At 38.2% G+C, this 16,038-nt stretch overlaps 1 protein-coding gene and 2 long non-coding RNA genes across 7 annotated transcripts in view; 2 read left to right on the forward strand and 1 right to left on the reverse strand.

Moving 5' to 3' along the window:
• The window catches only part of phactr1 (phosphatase and actin regulator 1), a 34,974-nt gene extending 24,853 nt beyond the window's left edge, over window positions 1–10,121 (reverse strand). For 2 of the 4 annotated variants that reach the window (XM_082147216.1, XM_082147217.1), the window contains exon 1: window positions 1,528–2,410. In XM_082147216.1, the coding sequence (XP_082003342.1) occupies window positions 1,528–1,840 (313 nt within the window). In that variant the 5' untranslated portion in view covers window positions 1,841–2,410. Of the gene's footprint in view, window positions 1–1,527; window positions 2,412–9,138 lie in introns of those variants that run through there. The other 2 variants (XM_082147218.1, XM_082147215.1) reach the window with 2 other exon arrangements.
• Window positions 3,812–4,727, forward strand: LOC309482148. The gene is made up of 2 exons (XR_014200233.1): window positions 3,812–3,901; window positions 3,953–4,727. It is a non-coding gene; the product is annotated as an uncharacterized lncRNA (long non-coding RNA).
• Window positions 10,122–14,336: 4,215 nt separating the features above from the next.
• Window positions 14,337–16,038, forward strand: part of LOC309482123 — a 2,947-nt gene continuing 1,245 nt past the window's right edge. Inside the window, exons 1-2 of one of the 2 annotated variants that reach the window (XR_014200199.1) lie at window positions 14,337–14,783; window positions 14,863–16,038. The exon at window positions 14,863–16,038 is cut by the window's right edge and continues 978 nt beyond it. This is a non-coding gene — a long non-coding RNA (uncharacterized lncRNA). The other variant, XR_014200200.1, reaches the window with a different exon arrangement.

The following is a 16,038-nucleotide window of genomic DNA, read 5'->3' on the forward strand; positions in this document are numbered from 1 at the left end:
TTGATCCGGACCGAGACTACCTCTTTTCGTCTGACCAAATTTAATCTGTTTGGTCCAGACTGTGGTCCGGGAGAGGTTTCACACCTGTAATTTTGATTCGGATCAAACAGAAAAGTCAGAAAATCCGGACCAAACAAGGTAGGTGTGAAAGGGCCCTAAGACCCAACATCTACTGCAGTACTGGAGTGCCTCAGGGCTCGGTGCTGGGACCGCTTCTCTTCTCCATCTACATGACATCACTAGGATCTGTCATTCAGAAACATGGTTTTTCCCATCACTGCTATGCTGATGACACACAACTCTACCTCTCATTCCAGACAGATGATCCGATGGGAGCTGATCGCATCTCAGCCTGACAGACACCATAACCTTCAACTAAACCTAGTCTCGGCCAACCCAACATTACATCACAATTTCTCCATTCAGCTATATGTTCATCATCATCCATAACTCCTTTCAGGACAGCCAGGAACCATGGAGTTAAACTTCACAGACCACGAACTACCCCGTCCTGAAGATTTACCGTATACAACATTAGAAAGATCCGGCCCTTCCTATCGGAGCTCCACAACTCCTGGTCCAAGCTCTTGTTCTCTCCAGACTGGACTACTGTAATGCTCTCTCCTTCCAGCATCTGTCAAACCTCTGCAACTGATCCAGATGTTGCAGAAAGAGGGTCTTCATCGAGCCGAAGAGAGCACACGTCACTCCTCTCCTCATAAACCTGCACTGGTTGCCAGTTGTCACATTAACGGTGGAATTTGTAATATTTGGAATAAGCCAAAGGTATTACTGAGCATATACGTTTTAATCAAATATATAATACACTTATGATGGTATATTGCTTGTATGTTTCGAAGATGCTCGTAATGAATTTGTAATGTACTTGTAACACAAATAAAGTACACTTAATATGACCACTAATCAAGCATGTAATTAAAACTTGATCTATTAATACTAATACTTTATTTTCTCTATTATAGCGATTTAATAAAAAATAAAAAACGTACTGCCTTGGACTAAACTGAGAAGGGTCACAGCACTTACATATTGTTGTCTTCTCCTCATTTGTAAGTCGCTTTGGATGAAAGCATCTGCTAAATAATTAAATGTATAAGTCTTATAGGCATGTTAAGTACTGGCACTTGTGTTAAAATGCTGTAAAGTGAGAATGCTTTCAAAAATAAAATCACAAATTGAATATATTTATGATTTAACTTCTATTAACTAATTCAAATCAATATATGGTGTAACGAGATATTAATATGCATAAGACTTTTGCACATTACTGTATATATATATATATATATCATGGGGGAGATAAATACTATGGATATCAATGAGGCCCAAAATATCTTCCTTAGTGTTCAACAGAAGAAAGAAACTTGATGATGTCAGGATTTTCATGTGTGGATGAACTGTCCCTTTAACTAGTTTAGGATTAAAAAGGCCAGCATAAACCAGATAAAAAATAAACAGTTTTGGCCCGTTATACGAGGCATCATCATCATCATCATCATCACTCACCGTCCCGGATGTCGTTCCCGCGGCTGCAGTTACTGCAGATGTGCTTGATATGACCGGAGATCACAAACGGAGTGTTGTTGTTACCGGGGGCGGTGGGCTGCCGTAGCCTGACCAGGTTAAAGGCTCTCCGTTTGCGCGGCTTCTCCGCGGACGACGACGATGATAATGATGAAGAAGATGATGCGTCCTCCCGTAACCGAGATGTGATCCAGGTCCCGTGCGCTCCCGTGAATGCGGGACCCGCCATGACGGATCCGTGTCTATCGGTCACACCCCGGGATGGTGCGGATACCGAACGGAAGAGCGCGTGCATTACCGATCATGCCGAGCCGCGCAAACCGTCCTGTGCGCGAGACTACACGCGCAAAAACCGTTGGCCCACCTGAGTATGAGCGCGCGCGCGCGTGCGTGTGTGTGTATATGTACACACATACACCAGCTGATGTAAGACACTTTCCTAATTCGGTATTTTCTTCAATATATCACCCCTTTAAAATCCCGGTAACGTTAATCCTTCGGCACCGCTCGTGATTTCCGCGCGAATGACAGCGACTGGCGCAGATTTGTTTATCATAAGCGGACGATGGATGCGCCTCTCAGCAGCATCACTTCAAATTCATCAACGTGACGCAATGCCGTGAAGTCCACGTAAAAATACGCGGACTGGAATCAACCGTTAACGGGAGCAAATTCACGGATCCTATTACGGCGAGAACCTGTCTCATGAATATTAATGAGCCAGCATGACGTTCGGCCAGCAGGCACACCTGATTGGACCGTTGTTAAGTGGGCTACTATGCTGAAGGCTTAGCTCATTAATATTAATGTGAAAATTTAGCTTATAAATATGTGTGAATATTATTTGGAGAATATTTAATACTTAACTTCTATTGCTATATTATTATTATTATTATTATTTTCTACTCACTATGGTACTGTGTTGATTAGATTTTATTTATTTAAATGTATTTATTTATATGAATAATTTGTTAATTTAGTTTAATATTATTTATTATTTTAAATTTGAACGATTTTACTATAAATTAAGTCACGTTGGTAGGACTTAAACAGCCTTTAACATCCAAATCTATTTTAATTAGTGATTAACTATTTTTTATTTATATTGTATCTCTTCTATCACAGTGTTTTTGTTACCAAGCAGCGTGACATGAGAGCTAAGCCTTCGCCATAGTATTATTTACTCCGGTCACACAGTCCTTACCGAGAGAATCCAGACCGGATCTACCGGAAGACCCCGCCTACGTCACCGTGTTTTGAATGGTGTCTGAAACCTGTACTAAAATAAAAATAATAACGGTAACCATTTCCCCCCAATATTGTCTGTGATTTACCTATTGCTAAATGCAGCTTATCTATTGGTCAGAGAAATTTAGTAGATTTAACGAAAATCCCTGCATTTCCCTACTATACAAACCATAAAGATATTTATTAGACAGGTTGTGTTGTTAGCCTATCTATTGACAGATTATTTTTCTTTCCTCAAAATAAAAATGTATAGTAAAATCGTTAAAATTAAAAAAAAAGATTAAACTTAATTAACAAATTATTAATATAAATAAATACATTTAAATAAATAAAATCGAATCAATTCAATACAGCATCATAGTGAGTAGAAAAAAACAATAATAATATAACAATAGAAGTTAAGAATGAAATATTCTCCAAATAATATTCACACATATTTATAATCTACATGTTTCCCAGTATAAAGAGGGTCTGCGGGAATTCTGGAAAATGTAGAGTAAAAAAAGGAGCAAACTGTAAACAATAAATAAATAACTGAAAATAATATATAAATAAATAATCTAACAGTACAGTTCAGAAATTAAATATTATCAAAATAATATTTTACACACATATTCTATTAAAAGCTGCATTGTTCGTTCCTGGCACGAGGATGAGCGTCTGAAAGAGTGAAAACTCCAGCGTTAGAAAACTAAGAAATAAAGAGGAAATATTGTCATCATCACACGCTTGCTAAAATCTGTGCAGATGTTTGATCAGCTGAGCTTTTCAGTGTGTGTTTGCTTCACTAAACTGACCCCAGAACAGATGCAGCGCTGAGAACATGTGCAGATGAAATATCATCAAAGCATGACTGATGACTGGGATGATGACTGGGATGATGACTGGGATGATGATGACTGGGATGATGACTGGGATGAATGCGCTCTGTCTCAGAGTCTCCAGCAGATGGCAGTGTGTGAGAGAACATCAAGCCCTGTGTTTCAAGCTTGACTTTAATCATGTTTGAAAATGTGTATTTGTGTGTGTGCCTTTATCACAAACCAGCTGTGCAGTTAATGTGTGTGTGTGTGTGTGTGTGTGTGTGTGTGTGTGTGTGTGTGTGTGTGTGTGTGTGTGTGTGTGTGTGTGTGTGTGTGTGTGTGTGTGTGTGAATGAGGGAATCTCACCATGCATGTTCAGGTCACATGATGCAACCCCTAATTAACTAAATAAAGACATGAAAACATCTGGTGGGAATATGCATTAAAAAAAATTTTTAAATAAAAAAAACACCTTCATTGCCTTTATGCAAAATAATATATTAGCTTTTATGCAACCTGGACTGGACACATTTTCAATACATTTACCCAATTACCTAATAGCAATATATTCCTGGAAAAAAGGCTTAATTTACAGAATAAGTACAAATGAATCTGATTTCACCAGTAAAAGACAGTATTTGAGAAGCGACTGATGGTCATGATTCTCTGAACAGCAGAACGAGTGTTTTGTAACTCATCCTTCTTCAGTTCGACTCGTCACATAGACAAACCGTTTAATCCATTCTGTTATGCAACTGTGTCCCTTTAACACACACACACACACACACACACACACACACACACACACACACACACACACACACACACACACACACACACACACACACACACACACACACACAGCTGTAATACATCTGACATCTAACACTTTTCAGTGATTGGCTTATTCTGAGCTGAATTCTCACCATTACACACAGAAACACACATGTAGTGTTTTCATGTTTTATGGGGACTTTCCATAGACATATTCTGTCCCCTTACACTAAACCTACCCATCACACACACACACACACACACACACACACACACACACACACACACACACACACACACACACACACACACACACACACACACACACACACACACACACACACACACACACACACACTAACCCGACCCCTAAACCTTACATTTTCAAACAACTTCATTCTGTTTGATTATAAGCTGTTTTCTTCATGAGGACCAAAACATGTCTCCAGAATTTCGGATATTGCCATCTTTTTGTGTCCCCATAATGGTTTACCAGGACCACACACACACACACACACACACACACACACACACACACACACACACACACACACACACACACACACAGCCTGCAGGCGATGTGTGTGTGAGTATCAGATGAGTGTGTGTTGTGTCTGGCCTCACAGTATATTGATCTCTCAGCTCATTCAACCACGAGAACAGCAGTGAGATACACTGACACTTCAGCACGATCCCCTCTCACTGTTAACATTACTTCTTATATTAACTAACAGTGCGAAATATATTTTTACAACATTTACAGTAATAATCATTGTTAATGTTTAAATTGTTAAAAAATTATTAAAAACATGCACACAACAAAATTACTAAAATTGAAAAAACTTAAATGAAAATATATTAAAAATACAACAACAAAAAAAAGGATAATTCAATATAGCCTATTAATAAATACTATAATAGTATATAAATAATACTTCACAAAAGAACACTGAGGGACTGGACATGTTCATGATTTTAAAACTTTAATCTTTTAAAAAGTTGTAAATTTAAGTTTGTAAAATGCAACAAAAAAAAAGGAAACGATCTGAACAAACACTGAGCCGAATGTGTGAGGAGCATCAGCACAGATCAGCCCTGAAAACACTAATGCGATGAAACAGCTTCCACCTCTCAGTCACACACACACACACACACACACACACACACACACACACACACACACACACACACACACACACACACACACACACACACACACACACACACACACTCTTCCTGACTCTTCCTGACAGGATAACAGCCTGTAGGTCACAGACGTCCATCACTGCTTCAGGATCAGCTCATACACACACGTGACGTCACAATAACAAGCTATAAAAACATGCACTTTCAAAGAGTAGTTAGTCCAGCATCACTATCACTATCACTATCACTCACTATCACTATACATTCAGTCCGATTTCCTTCTTTTATACGTGTTGCATTGGTGATCCCGATCCAACACATTTTAAAAAGCAACTGCAAGTGCTACGACGAGTTTGACAGTGTGAGCAGTGTTGGGGAAAGTTACTTTTAAAAGTAATGCATTACAATATTGCATTACTCCCCCAAAAAAGTAACTAATTGCGTTAGTTACATTTTGTGAAATGTAATGCGTTACATTACTTTTGCGTTACTTTTTCTCACCTGGGCTGGGCTTGCTTGTTTGTTTTTTAAGAACAAGAAAAAAAGTTATATTTTTGGCTAATGTTAAGGCCCTTTCACACCAAAAGTGAAGTGAATAATCCTCAGGCTGAAGGAAACGCATGTTTACTCCTGTACAGTAGAGGGCGCCGCTCAAACTAACCTTTCAGCCATTCTGCATTACAGAACAATAGGAGACAGGAGAAGTTCAACACTCTTATTTCTAAATCTAATCTAAAGTAATTTTTGCTTATTAGTATGGTTGAATTAGATCTTGAAGGTCAGCAGCAAAGACATTGATTAATAAAGTGAGATTAAATACATAAAGTATATTTGTGTAATTTAATATAGTTCATTATAAAAGTTTTGCGTAAAATTCTGAGATTGTATTTTACTGTTTTTATTCATTTTGAGGAATACTGAATGTTTTCGTGCAAGTGAGATGAGCAAATACATGTTCACATTTAGTCTAGAACTACAATAACCATCATGTTTACACACACACACACACACACACACACACACACACACACACACACACACACACACACACACACACACACACACACCTCCTCACTTTATTTCTCTCAACATGAGGACAGGAGAACTGTCAATCAATAAATGTGAAAAAGTAACTTGGATATTTTGTTGTAAATTAAAAAAGTAATGCGTTACTTACTTGAAAAAGTAATCTGATTACATAACTCAAGTTACTTGTAATGACTAATGAGAGGCAAGAATTCAAAAAACGAAGTAAATTCTATATTAGTACTAAAATCAAGCTTGTAGAAATTAAAGCGTAAATCTCAACAATATAAAATTAAGTAAAACCTACTCAGTTTATCTAATACTGGTGTTCCCATCATGCACTGGGGCATGAATAATTAATGAGGTTGATTTTTCACTGTTTTCCAGCTGTATTTACACCGTTTTATCATTGCTTTTGTTGTTAGGTTTAGTAACTTGTCATTTTATGACATCTGGATTCATTTTCTACTTAAAATGACAAAAACAATCTATCGAATGTTACCGTCATTGTATACTGTGTACCGAGTATCTAATTCAGTGATATATCAAGTGAAAAGTGAATTATGTTACATTTATTAAACTTAGTTAAGTAGATGTCACTTAATTCTATATGCAACATAAATAATTAAATTGTAATTAAGTAGTATTTACTTAAATACTTCAATTAAAAGTCAAATGAATGTTAAGTTCAATAGTAAGTCGATTTTACTTGATAATAACATGTAAGTTGTACAGAACAGTAGCAGTAAAATTTTACTTAAAATTGTTTTTAAAAAGTATTTTTTCAGTGAAGCTGTTGTTCACCTATAAGGCACAATGTTTGCATGTTTCTTTCTGCCAGTGTAAAGTCATGCAGGTTTGCAGTGAGGTGAGGATGAACAAGAGCTGAAACACAATGCTGCTGATATAAAGCCTGTCATTAATCTTTACCGCTCACGTCACGACTTTCTCAGCCTCTTTAAGATGAGCGCATTGAACTGTGTGACTCATGGCGCACATGAAGACAGTGCTGAGTGTGTGTGTGTGTGTGTGTGTGTGTGTGTGTGTGTGTGTGTGTGTGTGTGTGTGTGTGTGTGTGTGTGTGTCTCCCCTTCAGAAAGAAACATCTGCATCTCTGAATGAACACACCTCTGGATCAGCTTTACCAAAACATTCTTCATAATCATTTGGAATTTGCCATGTAACTATATGGATATGGAAATCATTCAGTACCATGGTAATACCATGTTTTTAGACATGCACCATGGTAATATTGGGATCTTTTGAAATACCTTGGAGTAGATACTCTAAATATATAACATGGTATTAGCCAATGCACCATGGTATTTTTGAAATAGCTTGGAGTAATATGTAAATATAGTAGCACATGTGTGTTTGGTACCTTGTCAAAGTTCATACACTATGGTATTCTCTATTATATTTGGTCTGTCTGACCGCTTAGTACCATAGTATTATTTTTTGGACACTGTACCATGGTAATCTTTGTAATACTCTGGAGTGACATGTAAATAGTACAATAGGTATATGGTAATTATTCAGTGCCATGGTAATATTGGAATTTTTGTAAGTACTTTGGAATAAATACTCTAAAGAAAGAACATGGTATATATTAATGCACCATGTTTTTTTAACATATATACCATGGTATTTTTTTAAGTAGTTTGGAGTACTATCTAAATATAATTGCGTATATGGTATTCATCAGTACTATATCAAAGTTCATCTACCATGGTATTTTTAAGTGCTGTGATATTTAGTCATTTATATCTTGATATAGTACGTACATATAATAGCACATGTGTATTTGTTAAATATAATACCATGTTTTTTGCTCATGTTCCATTTTTTTTTTAATACTTTGGGGTAAATATTCTAAATAACATGGTAAATATAAATGCACCGTTTTATTTTTTTGTATATACCATTATATATACCATAGTATAGTTTGGAGTACTATGTAAATGTAATACCATGTATATGGTATTCATTAGTACCATATCAAAGTTCATATACCATGGTATTCCTAAGTAAATACTGTGATATTTGGTCATGTCTATATGTTGATCACTATTTTTGGACACTACTATGATAAAAGCATGTGTTTTTGGACACGTACCATGGTAATATTGGGATTATTTGAAGTATCCTGAAGTAAATACTCAAAACAACATGGTATATGCAAATGCACCATGGTATTTTGGAAGTAGCTTGGAGTAATATGTAAATAGTATGCACATGAATATTTGGTAATGGTAATTCCATGTTGTTGTTTTTTGTTTGTTTTTTTGTATTTTATTTGTATTTTTTATATTAGTGCACTGTGTTTTATTTTTTGACTTGTGTATTATGGTACATGTGTAGACTATATGGTAATCATTTTGTACCATATCAAAGAGCATTTACCATGGTTTTCTTTATTTGGTCTGGTCTATGTTGATCACTATTTCTGGTAAAAGGCAAGCACGTGTTTTCAGACATGCACTGATATCATGACATTCTTTAACTGGAGTGCCATCCAATATGAACATGGTAATCATTCTATTCCATCAATAGCATGGTGTATTTCCACAGTACAGTAGTGAACGCGCACACTCACCTGTCTGTAATGTGTAGGACAGCCTGGTTTCGTTGAGGTACGGTGTGTCGCTCTTGGATCGGGCTCTTCTGATGGGCCGCCGGTCCACATCGTCCTGCTCGGGTGCCGTCGCCATCAGAGCCGCGGGACCCCCGGTGAAGCCCCGGTAACGGTAGAGACACGGGAGAGCGCGAGCAGGGGAGGGATGGAGACTCCTCCTCGCTCCGTTAACAGATCAACCGACACGACACACGCGAGACACAAGCGCACGGACCGTCGATCGCATCCCGCCCTGATGCAGCACACGGATGAACGGAAACATCCAAATCCTGCTGCCGTATACCGTTTCTAACCGGGATGACGTGGTCCGCACGGAGAATCTGCACTGATGCGGCGGAGAGCGGATTTTCCGCGTGCGCGACCCTCATTCACGCGTTACTACACACGCGCTAGCTCTCATGACACATGCATGTAGATGTAGTAAAAACACCGGTAAAACGGCACCGATCTCCGTGCAGCTGTGACATCATCAGTACCGATCGATGATCCGGAGCACTTCTTCACCTGTCTACGGTTCAGAGCTGACTCATTCTGAGGGATACGATAGAAACGCACACTATATGCGAACTGTAATAAAAATACAGAAATGTAACAGGGTCATGGTATTCGGTGCCTTCTGGACATCATCAAAACATGTAGAAAATCAGTTTTTAAAGACACTTCTGTTTTGTGTAATCATAATACGGTGATGAAAAACGTTTGAAAGATGTTTTTGGTCAAGCTCGGGTAAATAAACGTTTCCATTTATTAAACAAAATCAATGAAATTATATATCCGCAATGTCCACCCTGTTAGAGACAAATGAACAACAGTTTAAATACTTATGATTCTAATTTATGGGCATTGTGTACATTTTCTTAGATAATCATGCCCCTTTGTCCTTTTAAAAGCATATCAGTTAAATAAATTATCAGAAAATGTACAGACTATATTAGGCTATATATATATATGGGTCATTCCTGGGATTCGGTAATATTTCAGTCCCCTAGATTTTAAAAAGTGGTGGTTCACCAAAATGAAATGTTAAAAGCTTTTCACAATACTTTGTTATGTCCTTTATAATGAATACAAATAATTATTGCATTTAAATAATTTTTATCATTAAAAAAAATCTTATTTCTGTCTTAAAGCAAGCATTTTGTCATGTCCCTGAGGTTCTTCGCTGAATTTGTACTTGGAAAATAATTAATAAAATGTGCACAGTGTCTATAATTTTCGGCAATAATGCAAGTATTTATTTGTGTTCTTTGCTTTTGAAAAGAAACATTTAAAAAAAATGCAAGATATTTGATAAAAAACTACTTATAAAGTTACGTCCCTCAGTCTGAACTCAACCCCGTCACGCCAACCATTCTCCGCCCATAATAATATAGACTCCACCCATATGTGACATCATTCACAGGAAGTTGCATCATTCAGCTCTCTTCAAGAGCATGGTGCAGAAGAAGATGAGTGATATCACACTTTTTATAAATTTTTTGAGGTGTATTATAGTCAGGGAGGGTACTGTCAAGCTTAACAACTCAACTCCATCACATACAATTAAGATGGAAAATTATGACTTTTCAAAATTGTATTTTAATCCATAAAAATCTAAAATATACTTATTTCATTGGCTGCCATGTGGCCCACTCTTCTACACCACATTAAGAGCAGTGGCCATTTTGAGCAAAAAAACTCAACCCCATCACACTCAACCCCGTCACATATGTCATTGTTTCGGGGTTGTAAACTTTGTGACAGGGTTGAGTTATTCACTTAATTTAATCAATGATTTCAATTTAAACATTTTATTTTATTTTTTTATTTCAGTAAATATATTATTACCAAAATCATAACTCATATTTTTGTTATAGATAAAATATTTGATGTAATGTGTCCACTTAAACTTCAACAGTCATTGAGATGATTCCAGCTCCACAACATGTGACATCTCGCCATGTAGAGGTTCTGAAGGAGGTTTGGGCCAGACTCTCAAGATAAAAGCCTGAATAAAGTGCCTCAGCCACACACAGACACACAGACACAGACACAGAGACAAACACAGACACAGAGACACAGAGACAAACACAGACACAGAGACACAGAGACAAAGACAGAGACACAGACACACACAGACACAGAGACACAGACACAGAGACACAGACACCCACAGAGACACAGAAACACAGACACAGACACACAGACACAGACACACACAGAAACACAGACACAGACACAGACACACAGACACAGAGACACATACACACAGACACAGACACACAGAGACACAGACACACAGAGACACACAGACACACAGAGACACACAGAGACACAGACACAGAGACACAGACACAGACACAGAGACACAGACACAGAGACACAGACCCACAGAGACACAGACCCACAGACACAGACACACGGACACACAGACACACGGACACAGACCCACAGACCCACAGACACAGAGACACAGACCCACAGACACAGACACACAGACACAGAAACAAAGAGACACAGAGACACACAGACACAGAGACACACAGACACAGAGAGACACAGACACAGAGAGACACAGACACACAGACACAGACACACAGACACAGAGACACAGACACACAGAGACACAGACACACAGACACAGAAACAAAGAGACACACAGACACAGAGACACACAGACACAGAGACACACAGACACAGACACACAGACACAGAGACACAGACACAGAGACACACAGACAAAGAGACAAACAGACACACACAGAAACACAGACACAGACACAGACACAGACACAGAGACACAGACACACAGAGACACAGAGACACACAGACACACAGAGACACAGACACAGAGACACAGACCCACAGACACAGAGACACAGACACAGACACACAGATACACACAGAAACACAGACACAGAGACACATACACACAGACACACAGAGACACACAGAGACACAGACCCACAGACACAGAGACACAGACCCACAGACACAGACACACGGACACAGAGACACAGACACACAGACACAGACCCACAGACCCACAGACACAGAGACACAGACCCACAGACACAGACACAGACACACAGACACAGAAACAAAGAGACACAGAGACACACAGACACAGAGACACACAGACACAGAGACACACAGACACACAGACACAGAGACACAGAGACACAGACACAGAGAGACACAGACACAGATAGACACAGACACACAGACACAGAGACACACAGACACAGAGACACAGAGACACAGACACACAGAGACACAGACACAGAGACACACAGACACAGAGACACACAGACACAGAGACACACAGACACAGAGACACAGAGACACAGAGACACAGACACACAGAGACACAGACACAGAGACACACAGACACAGAGACACACAGACACAGAGACACACAGACACAGAGACACACAGACACAGAGACACACAGACACAGAGACAAACATACACACAGACACACAGACACACAGACCCACAGACACACAGACACACACACGGACACAGATACACACAGACACAGATACACACAGACACAGACACAGAGACACACAGACACAGAGACACACAGACACAGAGACACAGAGACACACAGACACAGACACAGAGACACAGAGACAAACAGACACACAGACACAGAGACAGAGACACACAGACACAGAGACACAGAGACAGACACAGATACACACAGACACAGACACAGAGACACACAGACACAGAGACACACAGACACAGAGACACAGAGACACACAGACACAGACACAGAGACACAGAGACAAACAGACACACAGACACAGAGACAAACAGACACACAGACACAGACACACAGACACAGAGACACAGACACACAGAGACACACAGACACAGAGACACACAGACACAGAGACAAACAGACACACACACACACACACACACACACACACACACACACACACACACACACACACACACACACACACACACACACACACACACACACACACACACACACACACACACACACACACACACACACACAGTGGTGCCTCTATGAATAAATATGGATTAGACCCTTTTTTTCTTTACATTTGTTCAGGTATTTTATGCAAATGTTCATAAAGTAACTATTTTAAAATGTTGGAATTGTTGAGTGCGTGCAAGAGTCCTGCTTATGTTGAGTTTTTTGTGTTAACATGGCATTTTCTTTTGTAAATGACCCACTGATTGTTACTTATGTTATTATGAACTTTTATCTGCTGCAGTTTTGTTTTATGTTCCAGCACTGAGGAATGTTTTAGACACTAGTGAATTTACCTATTGTGCCCATTTGATAAAAGGTTCTGTTTGGTAATCTATTTTTGTTTTTTGTTTCCAAAAATATTTGAAAGTTACTAATGGCCGTACTGTCTGCAGTAGTTTTCTTTGTTTAAATTCTCACTGCAGTTCAGATAATAAAGTAAAAACGAAAAAAACTAAATATGACTATGTCTTTATTACATGGTTGCCTAAAATAAAATAGTGTTTTGTTTGAGTCTCAAAGAGGGATTTCCTTATTAAACAAATACAAATTAAAAGTAGGCCAATGTGTCCTTTCAACCCTGTTACAGTATTCAACCCCATCACAGTATTCTCAACCCTGTCACATTAATATTTTTGGAAAATAAAATAAGGAAGACAATTAAAAATTAAAGCATTTCTTGCTGATTACCACCCGACATGTTAAGGGCTAACACAGTAAAATTGTGGTTTTAGTGAAACATCTAAATGAAAAATGTTCTTACTAAAATAAAGAGACCACGGACAGACAATTTGGATATTTGTAACTTCCATCACATACAAATGTGAAAATTATCATAAATATTACATTTGAAGTCATTGAATTGGTACGAGGGACACATGAGCAGTATGTAGATGTTTGTTTTATAACAAGTTTTGTGTAAAATCCTGTTTAAACTAATTCAATTTTGTCCGTTACGGGGTTGAGAATAAAAGGTGTACAAATCTGAAAAAAAATGAAAATAATAAAAAGTCTTTAATGCCTGAGATGGGAAAATATGATTTTTTGAAGGTTTGATATGTGCCTAATAATGTGGGGTATTTAGAAATGTAATCATATGTAGTTCAAAAATGAAAAAAGTCCAAGTTGAAATATTACCGAATCCCAGGAATGACCGATATAAACACTTAATTTAAAAAATATATATATTTTCAGATACAAATTCCTAAAAGGCATTACAAGTATTACATTATTGATAGAATTTCATAGTATTCATATTTTTTGGGTATTTTCATTAAATTATTGTAAACACAAACTGCTTAATATGGTGGACAAAAAAAAAAACAGAGTGGACTTAGTAATAACAGAGTGCACTAATAACAGGGTGGACTAAGTAATAACAGGGTGGACTAAGCAATAACAGATTGGACTAAGTAATAACAGGGGTGGACTAGGTAATAACAGATTGGACTAAGTAATAACAGGGGTGGACTAAGTAATAACAGGGGTGGACTAAGTAATAACAGGGGTGGACTAGGTAATAACAGATTGGACTAAGTAATAACAGGGGTGGACTAAGTAATAACAGGGGTGGAATAAGTAATAACAGGGGTGGACTAAGTAATAACGGGTGGACTAAGTAATAACAGATTGGACTAAGTAATAACAGGGGTGGACTAAGTAATAACGGGTGGACTAAGTAATAACAGATTGGACTAAGTAATAACAGGGTGGACTAAATAATAACAGAGTGCACTAATAACAGGGTGGACTAAGTAATAACAGAGGTGGACTAAGTAATAACAGAGTGGAGTAAGTAATAACAGGGTGGACTGAGTAATAGAGTGGACTAAGTAATAACAGAGTGGACTAAGTCATATGAGAGTGGACTAAGTAATCACAGGGTGGACTAAGTAATAACAGTGCACTAATAACAGGGTAGACTAAGTAATAACAGGGTGGACTGAGTAATAGAGTGGACTAAGTAATATGAGAGTGGACTAAGTAATATGAGAGTGGACTAAGTAATCACAGGGTGGACTAAGTAATAACAGAGTGGACTAAGTAATAACAGGGTGAACTAAGTAATAACAGAGTGGACTAAGTAATAACAGGGTGGACTAAGTAATAACAGAGTGGACTAAGTAATAACAGGGTGAACTAAGTAATCACAGGGTGGACTAAGTAATAACAGGGTGGACTAAGTAATAACAGAGTGGACTAAGTAATAACAGGGTGAACTAAGTAATCACAGGGTGGACTAAGTAATAACAGAGTGGTGTAAGTAATAACAGGGTGGACTGAGTAATAGAGTGGACTTAGTAATAACAGAGTGGACTAAGTAATATGAGAGTGGACTAAGTAATCACAGGGTGGACTAAGTAATAACAGAGTGGACTAAGTAATAACAGGGTGAACTAAGTAATAACAGGGTGGACTAAGGACTAAGTAATCACAGGGTGGATTAAGTAATAACAGAGTGAACTAAGTAATAACAGGGTGGACTAGGTAATAACAGGGTGGACTACGTAATAACAGGGTGGACTACGTAATAACAGGATGGACTAAGTAATAACAGGGTGGACTACGTAATAACAGGGTGGACTACGTAATAACAGGATGGACTAAGTAATAACAGGGTGGACTACGTAATAACAGGGTCGACTAAGTAATAACAGGGTGGACTACGTAATAACAGGATGGACTAAGTAATAACAGGGTGGACTACGTAATAACAGGGTCGACTAATGCCTGCTTCAGATTACACAATTTTTTGTCTGTTACGATAGTCACTGTGTCAGATTACACGATTTTGACTCCTAAAAATCTTGTCATGTCATGGACAAGAAACATGTCATCGTGAGCCGTCTCACACACTCATTCAC

Source organism: Leuciscus leuciscus, assembly GCF_965113295.1.
Source record: "Leuciscus leuciscus genome assembly, chromosome: 19".
Classification (NCBI taxonomy): Eukaryota; Metazoa; Chordata; class Actinopteri; order Cypriniformes; family Leuciscidae; genus Leuciscus; species Leuciscus leuciscus.